This window comes from Ischnura elegans, chromosome 12 (genome assembly GCF_921293095.1).
Source record: "Ischnura elegans chromosome 12, ioIscEleg1.1, whole genome shotgun sequence".
Taxonomy (NCBI): domain Eukaryota; kingdom Metazoa; phylum Arthropoda; class Insecta; order Odonata; family Coenagrionidae; genus Ischnura; species Ischnura elegans.
In genome coordinates, this window is record NC_060257.1 from 94580740 (window position 1) to 94604089 (window position 23350).

General features: G+C 37.9%; 1 protein-coding gene across 2 annotated transcripts in view; it reads left to right on the forward strand.

Moving 5' to 3' along the window:
• Positions 1-4081: 4081 nt before the first annotated feature.
• The window catches only part of LOC124168893, a 116796-nt gene continuing 97527 nt past the window's right edge, over positions 4082-23350 (forward strand). The window contains exons 1-3 of one of the 2 annotated variants that reach the window (XM_046547270.1): positions 4082-4573; positions 23073-23109; positions 23161-23330. In XM_046547270.1, the coding sequence (XP_046403226.1) occupies positions 23187-23330 (144 nt within the window). In that variant the 5' untranslated portion in view covers positions 4082-4573; positions 23073-23109; positions 23161-23186. The remainder of the gene's footprint in view (positions 4574-23072; positions 23110-23160; positions 23331-23350) is intronic. The other variant, XM_046547271.1, reaches the window with a different exon arrangement.

Consider the following 23350-nt stretch of genomic DNA (forward strand, 5'->3'; position numbering starts at 1 on the left):
TCCAATCGATACGTCATATCCAATATGCATTCAGAAAATCATATGTGGCAGTGCAGCGTACACAAACCAACAGAACATTTATCGATATCAGGTGAACGATATTTTACATCTCCTAAGTTATTCATACCCGACGCTATTGCACCGCAGATTTAGAACCCCATGATTCAGCTGTCCTTCAGTGTGTTGCAAACTAAAAACTATCGTTTTTCTTAATTTCGAAATGACTATACTTCCCTGTAGGATAATAAATTATATGGGTTTTAAGATTAAGAAAAAATTAGGAAAATAAGGTAAGCAATGTAAGCATTACTTTTCCGTTGATCATGGTCAGAAGTAAACAGAACTTGATCGTGTAAAATCCAGAGTTGAAATCATTAAGGCCATTCACCTGCCTTTCGATATAGGTAATGTCTTTCTGATTTTGTAACTTCTTTTGTCTCTTTTTTTCACCTAAAGCGGATGGGATGACAAAATCGTGTCGACGTCGGCAGTGGATTTTCCCAGATAGTATCATCTTAAATTGTAGAGCCTATATGTGAGAAGTGCCTCCGATGCAATTTAAATTCTTTATCAAAAGTTTAGAGATAAATGTAATTAACCAAGAGAAAGTGGAAACTTCAGTCGTTACCTGTAGCGCCTTTGTTACCTGCTGCTTTTTAATCAAACTAAGAGATACAAGGGAACTCATGAATAGGAATTTATCTAAAGCATCCACTTGTTGCCACATTTGCTTATATTGAGAGTGGCCCGAACTGCCATCAAAACCGTACTTAGAGATTAATGTGTAGTTCACCACACATTTTAATTCTTGAGAGGTGGAAGTGGTGGCTAAGTAGGCTATTGTTCCCAATATGGTGTGGTTCAGTGGTGCTTGAAGGTTTACTTCGCACATGGTCTCAGTTATTTTAATTCCTTCGTTATAAGCTGCCTTTTTTTGCTATCGCTATTCTATCATAACTGGAATACAATTCGTGTCCATGGCTCATTGTCAGAGCTGTCCTACGAAAAGACCGATGTTGACGCTTGGTCAAATCAGAGGCAATCATCAATGACAGTGCCTCTTCCACTGTCATCTCAGGGTGGACCTTTTCACTCGTCCTCCACTTAGAAAGAACTCTCTTAGCCCGAGTAGGGGTCGTAGTTGTTATTTCTACAATTAGGTGAGCTGCTGCAGTGTCTCCCCTCTCTCTCAAACTCACAGATGCCGCGAGAGCAAGCTCAGCAGTAGTAGCAGTAGTTTTAAAAGTTTGAATTTTCTTCTGCGTGATCTAACACATTAGGTGCGACATTTTTTTGGTCGCCCTGGAATGCCTGGTAAATATAATATGAATTTTGTAGCATGAAGCTACGGGGGGGATTTTATTTAGTCAATCAATTTGAGAGGAATAGATGTTTACAAAAATACAATACTCAACCGGCTGTCGTTGAAGTATCGGGAAAGTGATGCATAACAAATTCTGGAAATGTTATAGAGTCAGCGAGCCAACTTTTGTATCGACACAAAAATCATTCATTATTTCGAGAACTCGACCCATTTCTTAAGGTATGGCCATAGGATGCGTTTTGTCAGGAAGTCATTGAGAAATTTCAGAGCATCAGGGCCTTGTCTTAAATTCAGCCTCCGCAATAAATAATGGAGCAAATATTTTTTTCCCAGTGAATGATTTTTTTACCAATTCCAATATTATTTTGTAGATATCAAGTCATGTAATAATGTGAGGTGGCATTTTCTATGGAATGGCGGATGGAGCCTATGTAAAATTTAGAAATAATAAATTTGTCGAACCTATGGTGTTCCAATGCCCTAATGCGTACACGGGGAGTAACGTATGGTAAACGTGTAAAGACATGGTAATCTGTATGTCAAAGTAAAACTGAGGGTGTGATGCACATTTTAAAAAAGCTAGAAGTTCCCATCCCAGAATACCTCCGTTAAGACGGCCAAGGGCTCCGCTTCTTAAATCTTAACGCTTCTTCCGCTCCGCAAATTAAAATCACTTTAACAAAATCTGCGCACTCAAGAGAACTTAACTTTCCTTCACCACAGTCCAAGTAGAACTGAGGGTATGATACACGTTTTAAAAAAATCTAGAAGTTCCCGTGGAATTGTCTACCTAAACTACCCTGTCTTCATCGTATCTGCTTCAACAACTTTCTAGTGCTTACTGTCCAGGGCTCCGCTCCAGGGTGTCATAAAACGACCGTTTTCGAAATTAGAATCCTGAGGGTCAGGGATCGGTGATTGAAGAAGGTATAAGGGTCTCAGCTGGTATCTTTCTGGTAGGTCTTTTTGTATGAGTCCCAGGAAAACAACTCACTTTGTCGAGGTTTGAACGCTTTTAATAGAAGCATGGTCTTCGATCGTATCCAAAGATAACGAAATGAACTTCGATGAAACGTGCAAGTACATCGCATGAACAACCTCCACTGTCTTCACCATAGACCATTTGAGAATCGGTGTCTTGAAGCAAAACGTAAAAACGGTGAATTTTGAGTGTTAAAACCCATACGGCTTCAATAACCTTACCGCGGCGCGGCTAATCCAACTCCCGACGCGCGGAGAAGAACCCTGCCGCGCGATCGAAAAATCAATGTAATTTCCGGCGACGCAAACTTATTTCATAGAAAACTGCATAAAGACCTCAAAAAATCTTCAAGCAATGCTCTCATATAAGTTACTCTGCGCGACCTTGCCGAAAACCTATTTGAAACTATACCTAAATGTATAACTTTGTCTAAAAACAGTATCCGCCATTTTGTTACTGCACGGTAAGAATTTATGGGCTGTATTCTTTAAGATTACGGAAAATTAAAGAAAAAACACCATGCTAACAGATTATGTGGTTTTTTATTCGGCAAGAATCCACCCATAACTTCACCATTCACTTACTTTGGAAGATTTTCAGAGAAAATTGAAGACGGGCGTTTTTATGGAAATTTGCTCACGTTTGAGCCTCTGTATCTCAGTAACGGGTAGGATCTATGTCAAATTAAGTACATATTAATAAATTTCAATCATTTTTGAGTATACCTGCGAAGTTTCAAGTTTATAACTCAAAAAAAGCCATTTTGTAATTTTGTCCGGCTTTTTCCGATTTCCGCCCACTGTGCGGCGGTCCAGTATCTTAGAATATAGCTCCATTCCATTGGCAAGTGGGGAAATAGCAGCTTATCAGAGGTGACTATACAAGTTCATCATCGTATTTGAAAACTTATTTTTACCTGGATATGTGAAGTTTTGAAAAGAAAACGATTACATTTTCGTTGCGAATAGTGTTGAGGGCATTTCAATTTCTTTACGCGATGCGACCATGGTTAAATCGAACGTAACCAATGTAATAGTTTTTCTGAACGAATCGATGGTTTTATTATTGCAGCCAGTTACCAGTGAAGTGAAGGATATTATGGTTTACGAATGCTCCTGTGTGCTGTAAAATACTGATTCAGAAGTGCCGAATACATTTAAGAGTGTGCTACTTATTACCGTGTGGATTACATATTTTTGTCCTTTGGAAAGTGAAACAATACACTATTTTCCATGCCTTACTAGACGGAAAGAAATATTGATTCTATTCTGTCGATCGATGAGACTGTAAGTCTCCGTGTAAAACAGGCTTATGGAATTACTCCAAGCATTGTGATCCATTTGAAGGGATGGGAAATGCACTTCATTTTGGCATTTTTCAATCACCACAATGGTTATAAATGTAACTGTAATTTTAATTATAAAGTACTATGGGCCCATGCGATAGTTCGGAAACTGTGGCGCGTATATCGGAGGAAACCTGATTCCATTAGCAATCGCCACTGTGATGGGATTACCGCCATCATTAACTCTAAATTTTGAATCGGCCTCGAAACAGAGCGTAACCTCGGAGATGTGGGGGGAGGGAACCTGTCTGGGCATTTCAGGAATATAAATAAAGGCGATACTCGAGCTAATAGTTTTTTGAAATAACTTAAGCTGAAGGATCGTTTATAGTTGGTATTGCAGATGGCAGTCTTGTTTAAATAAAACCACAGCAATATATTTTTCTATTCGAATCTTAAGAGATAATGAATAATATAAATGAAGTCGACAGTTAATACGAGTCTTGCTCTGCTGTCGATTCCGTAAGATGAGGTGACTAAATTTTGTTTTAGAATCAGTAATTAGGGTCTCCGCGAGGGTCTCTGAAAGTTATCTAACCGTATAGCTCCTGTCTTTTATTTTCTCATCCTATTACTCACACAGTCAATACATTGATATAGTAATTTCAATGTTTTGTACATTTTCAGTATGAAGCCAATGAATATAGTGTTGTAGCTTTTGAGGCGTGGAATTAAGTCATATATGAGGCCATGTAGCTTTAAAATGGCAGGCTCTCTGTTTGGGAAGTTGAAGAGAAAGGGTGCGATTGTGGTGGTGATCAAGCCGGATGTGAAGAGGGCAAGCATCGATGGAGATGCAGAAGGGGAGGGAGTCCACGAGAGACAGCGACCACCTCCGTCTGTCATGATAAAAGACCACCAGCAGAAGGATAGAGGAGAATAGAGTGCCACATTGAATGAAAAGGATTCATCTGGCGACAAGGTGAGCACATAAAGCCCTTAAAGAAGCCACTTTCATTTGGCTGCCATGCAAAAAGCATATATGCTTATGCATAGGTTATGTAACCTTGGTGAAGAGGGGTGATTACACCCGTAGAGTAACTTCAGGAATATTCGTCAAATTCAACTGGGAAATTTCTGTAAAGCATGGTATGGTATCAGGAGGAGCTGTCCTATAGTTGAAGCCTAGGGAAGGAAGGGTGAAGAGACACGTGGTGTAGGCATTAGCCTGCTCTCAATGAAAGGTGCCCAGGAGACCACGGGTTAATGTCTCATCTGACGGACATAGTGGTGAACTTGAAGCACAACCCACAGAGAACTCAAGTAGGGATTGCATAGTCTCTGAAAATCATTGCCATGACTGAGAATTGAACCCAGGCTCACTGTGTGGTAAACAAGCACTGATATATGCTACCACACTAGCCTGATGCCTGGCAATTTCGTCCCTTTGAGTTTGTCTCTCTCTATCTCTTGTACTCATTCAGGCTAATAATGTATAGCAATAACTTAGAAAGATGGATCGATATAGGAGGGGGGGACTAGATTAGTGTAAAGGCCATTTTACACGGTACACGGAATTGCACAATCTGACGTACCTGCGAAGGCGCAATCAAAATTGCATTGTGTAAAGCGGTGAATTGCTAGAACACATGCGAGAATGCATGGATGCGAGATGGGTCATTCCATGTCAACTCAACCATTTTTTGGGGGGTCCCACGCTCACCATCTCAGATTTTGATAATTTTTTCCCTGTTATTAGTTTCAACCTTAGTTAAGAAAAATCCAAAATATTAAAGACCCATTGCTAGTATTTTCCAAGATATGAGTGTTTGAAGTCAATGAGGCGCACACAAAAATTCTGCGCACCGGTCACATTATTCAAAACTACCATATTTGTGCCCCTGTACAACCTAAACCAAACAAGTGAAGCTAGTAAAAATTTTAGAGTCTATAAACATGCTGCTATAGTTTTCAAAAATGCTATCAAAACGATTTTCATTTGACAACTTTTTTTTCTATAAATGTTCAAAAATTGCACTTTTGACAAATTTCTACAAAAAAGTGACATTTTCAAATCATTGTAAAAATCACATATATCAAATGAAAGCCATAAAAATCTCTGTGAGCATGGTAAAGACCACCAAATGTAATATAGAGTGAGGTTTTGGGCAATTTTGAATTTGTTTGTTAATAAATCTTATGAAAATCATCATTCCGCTAGTGTTTTTTGTTGAAAAATGCCACTTTTTCAACTTCTAATTACAAAAAAGGGACACCAATTAGGGGGCTGAGTTTTTTAATATAACTTGCACTATACTCCCTCTTCCAGGAAAATTAAACCTGAAGCTGCTCCCATGATGGATAGTGTTTCTATGATTTATTTTAATGATGGTTGTAAAATGGCGGGCTACAGCACTTATGTTTCAGGGCTTCCCCCAAAAGGGTAGTTGTATTTGAGTATCAAAGTTCCTGTAAATCCCTTTCATTCTTTAAATTTAGCAGGCAGTCTATTTTTAATTTCCAAATAGTATAAAATGGAAACATTTTAGCAAATATATGGATTTACTAGATATTTGCAATTAGGCAAAAACTGGTTGAATATGTACCTATTCGAAGGATAAGTACATACCTCTGACCTCTAAGCCTGATGGTAAGCATCCTCAACTGTTTGAATAACACAGCCATTGTACCATCTGTTTTTATATTCGAGAATCCAGACAAGGGAGACGCCAACTATCGGCCGAATTCGAAAGTAGAGCTTCGAGGGAACCTTTGGTGGCTAGGCATTTACCGCAGTAAGCCACGTTGATCAAGCATTGGAATTGTTCGGTATTCTCTGATTTCTGTAGTTATTTTGTTGACATGAAGCTATCATTACGTCGTAAGCAATATATTTTATCCATTGATATTGTGCTTGAGGCTTTTAGTTTGGTTTTATTGCTACAATTCGTCACTCAACTACACAACGTTGGTAATATAGAAACACGTTGCGAAATCATAGGCATTGTAGGGTAGGTAGGGTAGGTAGTCAGTTTTCTCTGGATAAATTGTTAGTGTTAAGCTTCGATAACTTCGTTAGTAATGTATTTTATGCATTTATATAAATGTGTTTGAGGTCTTTTAATTGATTTGATCACTGCAATTCATCATTCCCCTTGACGGTAAACCCCGACGGTGGGAAACCACGTTGAGAAATCTTTGGCATTGTTGGGTATATTGTGTTTTCTGTAATTATACTCGACGGCAAAAACAATTTTTTGAGACCTGATACCATTCCTGCTAATTATTATGCAAAATGACCTCCTGAATCCGAACATGACATCCGCTTTCATCCATCACCTACCATTTTCAGGGGAAAGCCCCCACTCTAATTTTCATCACTTTCATATGTCTTGGAGGAATGAAAATGATTATATTAGAATTTATATTTCTTATTAGGTTTTTTAGAGGTGAAAAGTTCTAAAACATGATAATTAATGGTAAGGTTGTAGATTTGGGGGGATTGATTTCCGTTAATGATTTAAAAAACCCATTAAAATGATGAACCTTTCCTTTTTTCGCAATTTTTTACTTATTTTCTTCATTTTTCAGCTCCTATTTTATTTTCCCCTACCCCAAATATCCTACAATGATGGAAAAATATACATATCAACAGATTATATCAGCAATAATAAAAATATTTAGGTACACGGCATAGAAAAAATAATGAAAAGGTGTGCCAACAGTTGAGAAGGTACGCTACCATGCTGGTGCCCTCAATACCACACGCGCATCAACAAAGAAAAAAATAACCAGTGTGAAGTGAAGTAGAAGTTTCTCATGCAAAAACAGCAGTAGGCCTAATATATCAACATACCCGCATTCAATTTCCCTGAAAATCTCCTCACAAATTTGATGATGTCTTTATAGAACCTTTCCCTGTGTTAATCTGAAACTGCTCCTAAATATTCTATGAAAATATCCAGGTGTGAATGAAGGAAATGCATTTTTAGTGACACGTTAAACCCCGTGGCCTAATACGCTGACAGCAGTTCACACGTTTCTGAGCTCATTCTCACAGCTAACACACGTTTCAGAATCCAAGCCAAGCTCGATTTTATTTATAATTCAGGTGTTTCATGTACGTCGAATCTTTGAAAAGTTTCCTAATCTGGGGGTCCACGAGTTCCTTCCTTGGTTTTAGCCTCACTAATTGTAAGACGAGGAAATTAAGTTAGTAATTGAAATTCAGCTCCTGTCTTTTCGATTGCCTTCACAAAGTATTTCATCTGTCTTAATTTGATGTGCAATGGTGGCAAGTGAATATTTTCTGTCGAAACCAGGGAAACATAAGCAACATTTTTATAACCATGAGTAAAGCTTTCTCGCAGAGGCCAATTCCGTACTATGTAATGAATTTTCACGGGCGCGGCTGTTGTATTCACAAAGAAAGCAGCACTATTTCGTGAAGCCTGATTGCAGTCCCATGAGTAGAGCGACAACTTTCAGATCAGCGCAAACTTACCAATTATAATCACGATAATTAATTCTTTCAAGGATTCAACAGAAATATCTGTACGTCTCCTTCATATCAGCAGAGTATGCAGACAGGACAGAAGGTAACTCATTCCCATTGGCCAACAGGTCCACTTTAAAGCTTGTCTTTGACGAATCCATAAACAGTCTCCATTTTTTGGGTCACATGGCATCATCAGTTCTATCAATAATGCATTTAATTACAGAAAAAAACAAGCCTTTACCTTCCATAAAAAGTAATTTCAGTGCTGACTGACAGGAAAAGATTTTTATGCCCTATTCTAAGGGATTGTCATTCATTTACGCGAAACTATGTGCCAGTGGTTTGACCAAATATTTGTTTAAATTACTGTAACAAGTGGTGCAACAAACACTTGGAGCTTAATTCTAGTCCTGACCGCCAACTTGACCGCCAAAGTAAAATTTATAAGCAGTTTTAAAAATTATAAGAAGAGGTAATTGTTGCGATGCTTAAGTCAATTCACCGCAAACATAGTAGAAGCGATGAGGATGATTTTTACACATTTAATCTCGGTAATGATCACAACTCAAGCCCATATACTGACATTCACTTGGAAAAAGCCGGAGTGAAACAACTTCTACTGTAATCCTTGTGTAGGCTTTCGCGGTGTGGTGAGGATTCAGCGTGGAGGTTTTCGGGGTTACTACCGCGTAGATTCTGTAGATTGATTTGCGATCAGATTTGTCTGCAGAGATGAATCTATATGTAACCCCGAAAACCTCCACACTGAACTTCTACTGTTTCGCACAATTTTAACTACTTGGAAAAAAAGGATCATCCTTGTCCGAAACAGCGAAAAATGTTGACTCTGCGATTGCTAGAGATACCGAAGGAAGATTACGACAACTTCAATACACACAATTGATTAGAGAGGCTGATACTTTGTGCAACTCCATTCTTATGGAGAAAGAATACTTTTTAACTGAAATGAGAATATAAAATCTTAGTCTCCCTACAAACACAGAAAGAATTAAATCTGTATTAAACAAGTATTTTGAAATCCACGAAATCTCAATTATATCTAGATTTAATCTGTTGCAAAGGTGTTGCTATGTCCTCTTTTTCTCATATTATATCTAGATTTAATACATGAAATATCTTGCCCCACAATACAGACTTTTCAGGGATTAAATCCAGATTTCAGTATCTAGATTTTCCAGGGATACATTATAGTACTGCTTTTCATTTGAACTTTTATCAAGAAACCTTTGCGTTACAATTAATGAAATATATTGAGGAAGCTTCCCTGAAGGGAAAACCCTCTGACCACCACAATAAGATCTCTACCTATTCACCCCTTAGCTCCAACAATAATTATATCATCAAGCACCCAATAAGCAAAATCTTTAAAAATTAACTAACCACTATGCGATAATAAACTGACTTGAAGGAAAAAGATTGTTTATTTGGATTGAGAAAACATGACTCATAATAATTGATATTTTATTAAAAAGGTACAAATATCTATTTATATCACATACAAATTCCAAGCATTTCAAATTAAAGTGAAATTAATAATTTATTAATTCAACTAGCTTTTAATGTGCCCATATCAATGTCATAGATTTTTAGGTGGAAAAATACATTAAGTAACCACTTCGCAATAATACACTGACTTGAGGAAAAAGGTTAATAATATGGATTAAAAAACATGAGATAGAGTAATTGATGCTTTATTAAAAAATCACAAGTATTTTTAATTATCATTATATATGAATTCCAAATTACTATGAATCTAATTGATGTTGAGTATCATTTGCCTCCTCCTGCCCCTTGCACTGGCCTGCCACAGCCAGAAAGGGAGGAAAGATAAACACAATATACTACATAGAAAAGTGGCAGGTGGATAAAGTGAAAGGCTTTGCAGTCAATATAAAATAAATTTTTAAAGTACTAGTTCAGGGAGAAAGCAGATCAATAAAAACAAAGGCATTGAAATCAACAAACATGACGACACTCACGGCAGAGTTAAATGCTTATAATACAAGGTTAAGATAAAAAGCAGATTTATAAAAACAAAGCCATTTAAGTCAATATAAGTGAGCCCATTGAAGTCACAGTTTAACCATGGGCCCAATAACGGTCACTCTAGTGAATTTTTAGGGAGAGAAATGATAAAATTTTTATATTGCAAGGTTCAGTTAGAAAACAAGTTCATAATAACAAAGCCATTGAAGTTAACATACCTGAGGACACTAAAAGCACAGTTCAACCATGGGCTTAGTAAGAAAAAAGTTAATGGAGAAACCAGGTTCAAAAGAAGGGAATTATGGAAATGGAGTTCAGACTTCAGGGTTCAATAAGCCCACCGAATAACATTGAGAAACGAAAAATTTCTCCTCGTCGTCGTTTTTGTTGACAAGACCATCCCTCGTTACTATTTTCAGAGGCACTTTACAAATTGAAACATTACGATACAGTCATAAAATGAAGCTCATAATGAACCAACGTAATAGATAAATGTGCACCAACGTAATGGATTATGGTTTTAAAAAACTATGCATGTATATTGAATGATAAAGTTCACTACATACGAAAGATCCAGGTTACTGTGAGGTGCAAATACGATACTTATGCAATCGATGGATATTAAGGAAAAATATAACAGATAATGGAGCAAATAAACCATATGCAGCTCGTGTCGGTCAAAACCAGTCGTTTAGTAACAATAACAAAACACACTTTCACAGTTCATCACTAATGTTTCGGCCATTTTGCAAAATCACGTCATCGACGCAAGCGCCGCTAGAGGCGCAGAAACTTCGGAAACAGATTTAATCCGTATATAAATAGGATTTGGAAATCTAGATTTGATGTATTACGAAATCTCCCTAAAATACAGATTTGATCTTTTTTGTGTTTGTAGGGCTTATATTTTTCGTGGGATAAGGAAGTATTACTTTTCCTTTTTGGCTGCGAAAGCTAAGAGTATTGCCGTCCAAGGCTAAGCGGGCGAGGCATTGTGAGGGCCAGCGTAGTAAAGTGAACCTTCCGAGGTATTGATACAAATTTTAACCATTGTTGCTATGCAGCAAAATATTTTTATTATTGCTGCTGTTTCTTGTTTTATATATATTTTTATCATTCGGTGGAGGAAGACGTGAAATGGCAGCTGGAAAATTTAAAAAATACGTGAAAATTTGCGAAAAAATGGCAAAATTGATAATTCTTAATGCGTTTTCACACAATTTACGGAGACTTATTCCCCCCGAATCTACCTCCTTGCCATATTTGCACCCCTCAAAACCCTTAGAAAAAATTTAAATGCTAAAGTAATCGTTTTAATTCCTCCAAATGACTGAAAAGTGGTAAAAAATGGAGGGGGAGCTCCCCGAAAATGGTGGGTGATGGGAAAAAACGGAGTTCATATTCGGATTTAGGAGGTCATTTTACAGTAGAAGCAGCAGGAATGGTGTCAGGGCCGATAATCATGCCGTCCAGTGTTATTTTGTTAGTATTGTGATAACGTTGTAAGTAATATATGTTATGCGTTACCAACAGCCAATACTTTCCAAAGCCAATACTTTCCAAAGCCAATACTTTCAATTCACCGCCTTGCTGGCTTAGGCAACCAACGGAAATTAACAATTCCCTAATTTAAAATATACTCTCCCTGCGTGGCACGGCCGCCATTCTTTGTTGCCCCTAGGTATCTATATACCTCTTCATAACCAAGAAAAATCTTCCTCGACATATTTCAATTGATACAGCGGGATGCCTCGACGATACTTAATACCACAGAGTTGTGCTCCTACTACGCCTATGCTATTATCAGAACCCTAACCTCGCTGCGTCGGCCATATTGTCAGCGCCTGCAGCGCCGCCATCGGTGATTTGAGTCTCGAATACCATGGTGACATAAGTTCCAGGATTTTTAATAATGTTCTTGGCACATGATTTTGCTTGTCTATTTTGTAAATCAACTTTTTTAGGCACTCTGAACTTGGGCAGAGAAAGTCCTCTGAATAGGGTGGTTTCCTAATATTTTTTAATTGCCTATATCGAAAGATTATTACTCCTGGAGTACGTATTTCACGCTTTTAGATTTTTAAATGACAATATCTATTTTTCGCGATTAAATGAAGAGTGAAAATTTTCAAGCGCGCGAAAACGCGACGCGTTAGTATGAATGCCAGGAAATCTCTCCGTACGTCGTATTTCTGGTTCCCCCTCCCGCCCAGTGAGGTGACCTTGAGGCGAGGCTTAGCGCTGATACGTCGCAGGGTGCTAGCGGAGTAGCTGAGTACCCTGCTGGCTGGTAGCGCTTGGCTTAAATAAGGATTATTAATACCTTATCAAACGAGGAAAACTTTCCCACCTTAGCCAGTTTTAATAAATGATTATTAAGACATGTTTCCCTGAGCTCTGCGCCTGATGCATGCATTGGTAACCTCCTCAGACGATGCATAACTCCTATCTTCTCCTATAGAAACTAGGTCCCTGTGACGTCACGTGGAGAGGCATCGCATGGGCGCCAATCTGGCCCTTTTCAAATGAGGATAAAAATGGACCATTGCCATTCGTCTATACCGGCATTTCTAAAACGAAATAATTTGTATATTATGAAAACACTAATGGTGGGTAACGAATCGCAATTATTGCCTTTTGTATTCTTTGATGAAGGAAACTACCCTATTGTTACTCATTTTCACTGATTGAAATGTTTTAGTGATGAGGTCTTGTCCCTTAATTGTTTTAGAGTTTTAAAACCGCATGTTCAATTTTGGTTTCCAAATCTCTACATCATCACTGGAAACATATGATGTTTTTATGCCTTCAACATTTTTATCAACTCACTCAAATCACACATTGATAAAATGTTTTGTCCAGTAGGTTGTTGTAAACAGGCTCTTGTAGGTAAACATTTTACCGCTCCCCCGATTCATCACATACACTTTTTCCATGACTTGTAGCAAGAAATGCCATTCTGCTGAGAAATCAAAGCCTGATTAATGCAATTCAATTTTTCTTGCTGTCTGCACACTAATTTCCCATAAGCTTTTTCTGAGTGGTCTAGTCTGTGCCCCAAATGGAATGCAGCATTATTTTAAGAATGCATATTTTTCCAAATATACACACTTGTGGAGGAGACAAACCTAAAAATCTGGTGAGACTGTTCCTGTAGAGGAGATATGATGAAACCCCCTTCTCCATACTAAGTTACCTTTCAATTCCAATAGAAGATCATTTATGTAGCACAGTCCTTGTTCTTGAGTTTAAGTGGTCTTGTGACATTTGTCTTCCAAAAGTTTTCAAGTAAAGCACATATCAAAACCCTCCATTACATAAAACATGTAAATTCAAACTAAAAAGTGTCACAACCTCCAGGGATGTTCAAATTCATAAAATTATTAGTCGACACACCAGAACTCTAATCTTCAATGTCAAAGACTGATGGTCTAAATGATGTCTACACTGTGTTGAGAGCTAAAGCATAGCAACATGAAACTTGGTATTCCAATGAGAGTAACTAACATATTGAAAGTGCTCAAACTCAAAAGCAGACTTGAACTACAAGTGTCTAAACGTCTCCACTTCCCATACATTTTCATCATACACCTGGATATTATGTCGCTGCTGTATATGAAAACAGATGGTACATTGGCTGTGTTGTTCAAACAGTTTAGGATGGTGAAATTCTTGTGAATTTCATGATACCAGATGGTAAGGCTAGGTAAACATTTTGCCAAAACATTTGGATTAGTGCTGGATAATGTTGACTGATGTGTTAATGCATGTTCCAGAGCGTAAGACCATCACAGGAAGGCAGTGTACTTTACCAGATTCCACAGTCACTGCAATTGAGAAGGCCTGGGATGCTTACAATCAGGCTTAGAGGTCAGAGGTATGTACTTATCCTTCGAATAGGTACATATTCAACCAGTTTTTGCCTAATTGCAAATATCTAGTAAATCCATATATTTGCTAAAATGTTTCCATTTTATACTATTTGGAAATTAAAAATAGACTGCCTGCTAAATTTAAAGAATGAAAGGGATTTACAGGAACTTTGATACTCAAATACAACTACCCTTTTGGGGGAAGCCCTGAAACATAAGTGCTGTAGCCCGCCATTTTACAACCATCATTAAAATAAATCATAGAAACACTATCCATCATGGGAGCAGCTTCAGGTTTAATTTTCCTGGAAGAGGGAGTATAGTGCAAGTTATATTAAAAAACTCAGCCCCCTAATTGGTGTCCCTTTTTTGTAATGAGGAACTTGCATGGGTCGTAGATTGCTCTAAAAACTATTTTGAATAAGTCAAATGGATACATTAGCTCGCAAAAATACCTTCAGTTTCTCCATTCAACATCAAAAGAAATAAAAAAATTGCATTTAAAATCGAGAAAAATTTCTCTGAGCCGACCACTGCGCGAAGACACCCGAGCGTTGCCGAGGCCAGGCGTGACGTCATAGGTGCCTAAACAACCGTGGGGAGTAGGGAAATACGCTGAGCGCATGCTGTAAAATAGTTTTGAGGGAGTATTTAGCCGCTAATCGTCACTTTCTTTTGTTCTGTTATTCTTGGGCAAGTATTCCTATTGCTACTGTGCCTAGATTATTACTTGGGATATTAATAATGCGGCATCGGGATGATGAAGTACAAGCGTTTCACTTCGTGTGTTTTAGTTATCAGAAAAATGGATGATAACGTTGCCACTCGTTCGAATAGTACACCTGAAATTCATCTACGTCTACATAATACCCCGCAAGCCGCCTATAAGGCGTGTGGCATGGGATGTTAGGACACCAGCCTTTTTTTAGGTCACCAAAAATTGATGCCATGACCCTCATGGAATTTGTTAAGACAAATTATTGCTATACGTTGGCGGCAAATCGAGTTGTAAAAGAAACTTGTAATACTGCAGGATAACGATCGTAAGCTGTGCTGTTGACATTAGAGTAAGCTGTTGAATTTGGCAACGCCGGATTAGCGGAGAAGGTAGTCCTATCCGTCCTACGGTACGAATTCACAGCAATTTTTAACGCTCTGCACACAATCCACATGTGAGATCGCGATCGGTTCCGCTGCCAACACACACACAAGCTACAACCTATTTCAATAATATAGGTAAATCCATAAACAATATACTAGCATATACCATAAAAATATAGCGGGAAATAGGAAAATACTCTTATCAAAAACTGGATGTCACTGTCACATTCTTATATTCATCACGTACAACTTACAATAACAGAACTCGTTATGATGAATACAACTATTTATTCACTGATTTAAATCCTTAAATTAGCCGACACAGGTGACATTTCTCACTACTATTCGTTGAAATAATGGAATAACAAACTCCACACACAGTTTTCATTTCAATAGCGTGATCGTGAAATGTCATATCTACGGTGAACAACGGAGATTAGCACGCCACTGACAATTTTTACACTACTGTTAGACATTTATCGATAGCGTAATAGCACTTTTTACAATTCAATCACGATGGAACACTGATAACTCTTGGCCGATATTTTTCAACCTTGTCAAACTTTGTGCATTACAACCACTGGCACTGTGATTATTAGCAGTAGCTTAACGGGAGACGTCACGTTGAAAATAACACTATTTTGGCACAAAAATGTTCCTAGATGTCTCCAATCAGCGAGCAAACGTTGCGTTGACTGGAATTCACCCCATAATACAAGCACAGACAGTCCTAAACGACGAATTCTCCGGTACCTACGAATAAACGGATGAAGTTATTGCATATAAAAGCTAAGCGGACATCAGTAAACATCAAAATCCTTCTAATTGCATACATAAATGAATGATATGCCGTCGATAACATCAACTTACAATTAACGTATCTCCCTTCCAATGGCCGTGGCTCAGACTCCTACAACGATGTTATTTAGGTATTATCAAATTTTTGGTTTAACTGCTCCAGTTTTATATTTTATGCCCGTACTCAGATATTAATATTATAAATAATGCAAAATATGAGGGCTTCCAAACCTCTATCATAGAGTAAGTATACATAGAGAGCTCACCACGCGTACAAAAATCGTATACGTTTTTGGTGTAGTTCTAGAGCGGTTAACCAGATGTCACTAGAAGAATTTTGGCAATTTTTTTAATTTGCTCGTTCCACAAGTCTAAAAATAAATTATGAAGCAGAAAGGGTTGCTACATTAAGTGGAGACATTAATTATTCGATTTCGTTTATAACAATTGTTATAAAAAATATTTTCTCGAATTTCGGCTAGTTACTTGACTTTTCCGAGTTTATATTCCTAATCCATTTTCCGGCAGACTGTACGTAGTATAAAGTTGAAACTTGCAGGAAATGTTCATAGCACATTTTTTTCCATACTAGTAAACTTTAATTTGTTTATAACTCAGTTTCAACGTTGTTATGTGTGTTTATATATCTTTCGGACGAAAAATTTGGAATTTTACAGGGTAAAAATCAATCGCCTGCTAACTTTCGTATCTTACGATATAGGTCCATACATGCTGCGTATGAAATTTGGACAAAACTATAAATTTATTTTTGGTGAAAGAGTTGTAACTTTATCTCAATTACAAAGGGAGTTATGCATTTATAATGGCCGCACCTCGTCAGGCTTTCCTTACTGGCCTGGGTCTACGCAGAAAGCTCCCGCCTCCTAAGGAGTTCGTTTTGCCATCAGATAGGTTGGCGAGGCGAGGGTTTTGTTTTGACGAGGAAGAGATTTTCCGTGAGGGAAGATCTTTTCGCTTCAAGAGACAATATAAATCTTATTGATGGTCATCGCATCGTTGAACGATCAACATATCGAATGAAATACATTTCGCGTAGTGTGCTTCAGAACTTCAGATAGGAAATACCTCACTTTGGTGAAGTGTAAATGCTATTTACAACACCAAGTGCCGGAATATTACAATAAAAAGGGAATGCGAGATTGTATCTCTACACTTGAACAACAATGCACTGTTTGCCTTTCGCTAACGGTCATAGCCTCTTCACCACAGTTGGTAACTAAAGCTTAAAAGTATTTGGTAATGAATTCTTAAGTGCACAGCTTCAAACGAACACAAAGAGGTATGGATCAGCAGTAGCATTTTTGGGAATAGGGGTGGTCGGTGACCTTGATTTGTTTGCTCGATAGCGGGATGAGTAATGGCCCATTCTGTTACCACGTCGAAAATGGAAAGGTTTCTTTCGGCTGTACCAGTTTTCTACTTCAGGTCTTACGTATGGGGCCGGGGATCATCTAATGCATGTTTTTGTCTTTCCTTGAGACCTTATTCTGATCATAGTTGTGATAATCGTCGTCTCGTCAATAACAAGACGCATTGTCGTTTGAGGAAAGTTTTGTTTTAAGCGTTAGCATTTAGTTGAGGTTCTTAAAAGTAAAACAAATAGCGGCTGGAATTGGGCCCGGGTTCACTCATTGCTTAAATTCTTGCCTCATTATATGAATGAATCCCTTCTCCCAGGGGCCGAAAAACTAAATATCCAAAGATACATTTTACGCGGTGAGCATTTATATAGCAATATTGAATGGAGTATTTTTGGCATATTCTAATTGTAAGTTGCTGCGACACTAGAAAAATATGGCGATTCAAAACTATCCGCCCTCCCCTTTTTCGGAATTAAACCTCCTATTATGCAGTTTTGCGTATCGAAACTGCAAGGAAAATTTGCTTCGTAGGTCTCATGGGGAATCCTAATTCGTAGGCTAAAATATGTTATCGCGTTAGAATCTTGAGTTATCCATTCATTAATTGTTATAAAACATTTGATTCTATGTATATTAGATATTGATTGCTTTTCGTACACATTTTAACAGTCCAAAACCTATTTTTTGTCTTTGATAACAAGTTATTCATTTAAATACAGATTTTCAACACTAATACAGGATTTGTTATAATCATGCAACATAAAGTAGGTTCGAAGATTTTCGCGGCGTTGATCAGATTATCTCTGCATTCTCTTCGGGTTTCCACCGCGTCCGTTGGCTTTTGTCGTAACTGTTCTCGCCAAAAGGCAACGGACGCGGTGGAAACCCGAAGAGAAGGCAGAGATCATGCAACATAAAGTTTTAAGTCCAAACTTCGAACTGCAACCGACCTGTTGACGAGCCTTTCCGGAGTTACTTCCTCTGAGTGGCTGAAATGTCATCTATCAATGATTTTCTCGAGATGTAACCCTCATTTTCCTCCATTGTTGAGGACTTATGTCCCGACGAGTAAAAACTAGTGATGTGTTTATAGAAGGTTAAAAAACTTCCATCTGATGTAAAAACATTTCGACGGAGTCGACGTACAAGTAGCCCTCCGGCGCGAGAATGTAGGAAAATAAAATTGTGCAATATATATAATTATATTACCTTTGCTAATCCAAGTACATCTCACCGTATGAAAGTTAATCGCAGCCAAGTTGATTTTGATCAATCAATTAGAAGGTAAACGAAGAAGATTTTATTATTTCCAAAGCAGAAAAAAGGAACAGTGTTCTAATCCGTAATAAGGTCTCATGCATCGCCAAATGTGATGATGTGTTGGAGGATACCTCATTCGTGATTCTCCCCCGTGATCCAACGGATAGATTCCAAAAAAGTGTTAAAAAAGCTTTATCTTCCTGCTGTAATTTTATAAATTAGCCCCTAAATTAAATATCATCTATAGGCAATTGCCTGGTTTTTCACCAAAATATAATATTAATAGCCCCATCCCTTTGCTCCCTTCCCCCATCACAGAGAATTCTAAAAATTGGCGCCGGTCATTTTTTGTGGGAGACCTTTCCAACAGGCGTGCAAACAAATTCCCCAAAAATAAATTCAATGTTTCTTTTTACAACCCTTGCACTCTCGGTGAAGTTCTGTGTCGTAACAAAGACAAAATAGAACCCATCCATCAATCCGGCATTTACAAAGTTAATTGTGAATCATGCCACTTGAGTTTCATTGGTCGAACAGGCAGAAGTTTTATCATGAGAATGAAAGAACATAGAAGGTGCAGGAAACTGGGATGAAACGTCACTTATCGCCAAACATTTGGTACAGACTTTTCATTCTTGTCATTTTCAACCAGAATTTTCTCCACCCCTTCAGTAACGGCACAAGCTTGATGTTTTAGAGCAGTTTGAAATAGCACAAATTTATACAAATATTCTTATTAGATAGTTTAGTTAAGACGGCCTATGGCTCCACTACGCGGTGTCATAAAACGTCCGTTTTCGCAGTAAAATCCTTAGGGTGAGGGATCGGAGAGTAAAGAAGGTATGTCTCAGCTGGTATCTTTCTGGTAGGTCTTTTGTATGATTCCCGGGAAAACAAGTCACTTTTTCGAAGTGTGAACGCTTTTAATAGAAGCATGGTCTTCGATCGTATCCAAAGAAAACGAAATGAACTTCAATGAAACGTGCACTCACCTCGGCTAAAATACTTCCACTGTCTTCACCACAGACCATTTGAGAATCGGTGTCTTGAATAAAAACATAAAAACGGTGAATGCTGAGCGTTAAAACCCATACATACAAACTTTGTAGAAAGAGGACTGTTGTGTAGCTTTTTACAAACCTGTGTAATTATTGTTGACTGTCAAAAATTTCATGGACATTTACGCGGCGAGAACTGCACGGAAAAATGCTGGAGAAAAAAGAGAAAACCATAGTTGCTCGAAAAAGGAATTTGAATGCATATCTAGGGGGTTGCTTCAGATTACACGGAGATGAAAGGCAAAACTTGAGCTTATTAATTTTTGAACATGAAATTTTTTTATTCCGACGAGAGAAGATGGCGAGCTAGTTCACGATCAATCTCTTTTTTTTTAGAGGAATGGCAACTGGTTGGACAAAATTGTTGATTTCCCTGATGTATTTCGCAACCTTCCAAGCACCTCGGGTTCGTATTTTCCTAGTATTTTAATGGTGACATGGGGTCCCCTGGGATATTGTTCTAGTAGTCTCATTTTTTAACAGGTACATCCGATATACAAAGGGGTAGGCCAAGTAAACAATTCACTGACGTTACTACGCGCTCCAAAATTAGGAAAACGAAGCTGCTTGAAGTCAAGTAATTTGCAGGAGTAGAAGAAGAGTTAATCTTTCAATTCTCAACAATTTTGAGATCTCTGTCTTGCGGATTTTTGATTGATCCGGTAAAATTTAAGAAGTTCTGCTTAGATACAGCGTAAAATTTTGTGAGACATTATGGATGGTTTTACATGCCACCCACGGAGCACAAAGTGCATACATGGTGCAGATTTAATCGAGTCGGCTCTTCTTCCTATTCAAGAACTATCGGAGGAGGCCCAGGATTCTCGCAATAAAGATATTAGAAAATACCGCGAGCATTACGCGAGAAAAATATCTCGAATTCATGCGAATGAGGATATTTTCCGGTGACTGATCCTGACATCGAACCCTTTTATTAGCACATTAGGAACTGACTGAACAAATGTCGGGGCCTTAAAGATCTTTCGCAGGAGGTTCGTGATCTCTTGGTCTTGCTAGAGTCTCAAAATTCTGCGAGCGAATGTGAAGAAAGGGATGGGTGGGATTGGGAAGAATCTGATGATGAATAATTATAATACATAATCCGTAAAGTTATAAATCATTAACCATGCTTATATGAGAATAGAAGAGTCACTTAAATACTATTTTGACATTTATTTAAAAATTACTTTTAGTCCATACAGAAGAACCTCACGAAACCTGGAAATCGCACCTCTTTAACGTAAGTCAATGAACCCAACAACCCTCTTTTTAGCCTTTTTTGTTTATTGACTAATTTCAAAGATCATTAACTCATACTTCATAACTAATTATCATTTATTTTCATGTTTTATCATGATTTGCGTTACAATTAGCCATATAATAAGTTAAAGTTCCACGTATCACCTAAAATAATATTTTTTCGCAAAAATAACTGCAGAAATGAAAGTAGCATGCCAAAAAACGTGTAGAGAGCAATTTTCAAAGACATCCAACGAAAATCTGATTTTGGTCAAACTTTTTCGCGATCCGGGCCTTTGTGCGCCGCATCTCCTCCTATGCTCTCTCAGGCCGATGTAAACATCGTCTTCCCTTCCTTCGATGCTTGGGGGACTGACAGAATTTGGAAGACGGGGAGCGGGAAGGAAAGGGGATAGGCGAGGTGACCTTGAAGAAAAAGACCCTCTCGCCTCTGGCTAGCAACTCTCGTGCCATCTTCTTGCTTTTTGAGAATTAAAACTGTCGATACGATTTCCTCCTATGCCGTGAGCCCTCTAGAATATACTTACTCTATGCCTCTATCGTCGGATATTTATCTTTAAATATAAAATAATCAACACGTCCAACAAACGAAGCTCTCACAACTGCTGGCAACTATTATAAATAATCACAACAATAGCTTCGCGTGATGTTTAGGCACCTTTGACGTCATCGAGGCTTCGTCGGCAGTGGCTTGGGGGGTGAGGTAGTTTTTCCCGCGCTTTAAAATTCGTAATATTTATCATTAAATATCTCGCGAAGGAAAACTCAGATAAGCATGCGGTTTTCTTTGTTGTATTCAGAAAATAATTTTCTATCCGCCTGTGAAATAAAAAAAATTCATGCAAGTTCCCCATTAGAAGTTGAAAAAGTGGCATTTTTCAACAAAAAACACTAGCGGAATGATGATTTTCATAAGATTTATTAACAAACAAATTCAAAATTGCCCAAAACCTCACTCTATATTACATTTGGTGGTCTTTACCATGCTCACAGAGATTTTTATGGCTTTCATTTGATATATGTGATTTTTACAATGATTTGAAAATGTCACTTTTTTGTAGAAATTTGTCAAAAGTGCAATTTTTGAACATTTATAGAAAAAAAAGTTGTCAAATGAAAATCGTTTTGATAGCATTTTTGAAAACTATAGCAGCATGTTTATAGACTCTAAAATTTTTACTAGCTTCACTTGTTTGGTTTAGGTTGTACAGGGGCACAAATATGGTAGTTTTGAATAATGTGACCGGTGCGCAGAATTTTTGTGTGCGCCTCATTGACTTCAAACACTCATATCTTGGAAAATACTAGCAATGGGTCTTTAATATTTTGGATTTTTCTTAACTAAGGTTGAAACTAATAACAGGGAAAAAATTATCAAAATCTGAGATGGTGAGCGTGGGACCCCCCAAAAAATGGTTGAGTTGACATGGAATGACCCAGATGGCAAAATAGCCCGTTCTAATTTCATCCATGTATTCGCGTAATTCCACTCCATTTTGGAAATTAATGCAGCTCTAGCCTGCACAATTCCGTGCCCTATGTAAGTGACTGGCTGTGACTGCATGGAATGATAATGTGGTGGTTTTCCATCGCCTTCCATGTAACAGTACTACATAATTGTAAAAGTAAGTGTTAGTGTGCCTGGTGTGAAGTGAGTGTTTTGCTGTACTGACCAATGTGGTCTCCACCTTTGCAATAATGAAGAAGAGCTGCTGCCCTATACCCAGGGTGATGAGAGGTATGATATCTTTCAGCATTTGGTCACCAAGTCACGACATCTGCACATGCATTATATATCATTTACATCATTTTTTTTATTTCATTCATTACATTAAACATCATTTAAATGGCCTACTTTACCCAAAGATAGGCCGATACCCCATCAGAATGCCATTGCTTTTTGTCCACAGAAGCTTTTTTGATGATTAAACTTATGTTGTGGCTAACTTCAATTTATAATGGTCAACCCAATCTATGGCTGTAAACCTTGTTGCAGTTCTGAAAGGCTAAAGTATTAATTTACCCCTTTCAAATTCTTTTGTTTGGAGGCCATTTTTTTATGTGTTGCCATCCGTATTTTCATTCAATATCTGGAACATAATTTGTATCCTGGAGTGTGGGGTGATGGTTTGTATGTAATTATTTCTGTGTGATGAATTTGATGTCGAGGATATTGGGTTAGCCTCTGCTTAACAAAGTTCTTTGAAGATCCCTTAAATTAAAGAAGTTGCATTTTTCCATACAGCTATCTTTGAAGAGTGAGAAGACAGATCCATTTGAAGGTGCTCCAGTGGTCTTCATCTCTGGCTCAGAAGATGTCATTGACCTTGAAGGTGATCCCATTGAAGATGTCGCCAACATGCTCCCCAAATCTGGAACAATGGGAGATGAGGTTCTGGAAGAAAGGCCAAATTCTGTCTCGTCTTCTGTGCAAACAATTGAGAGTTTGCAGAGTTTTCCCGAGAGAAAGCTGGATGATAGTTGGGGATTGAAGTTTGAACAGGTAAACCTGCATATATCTAC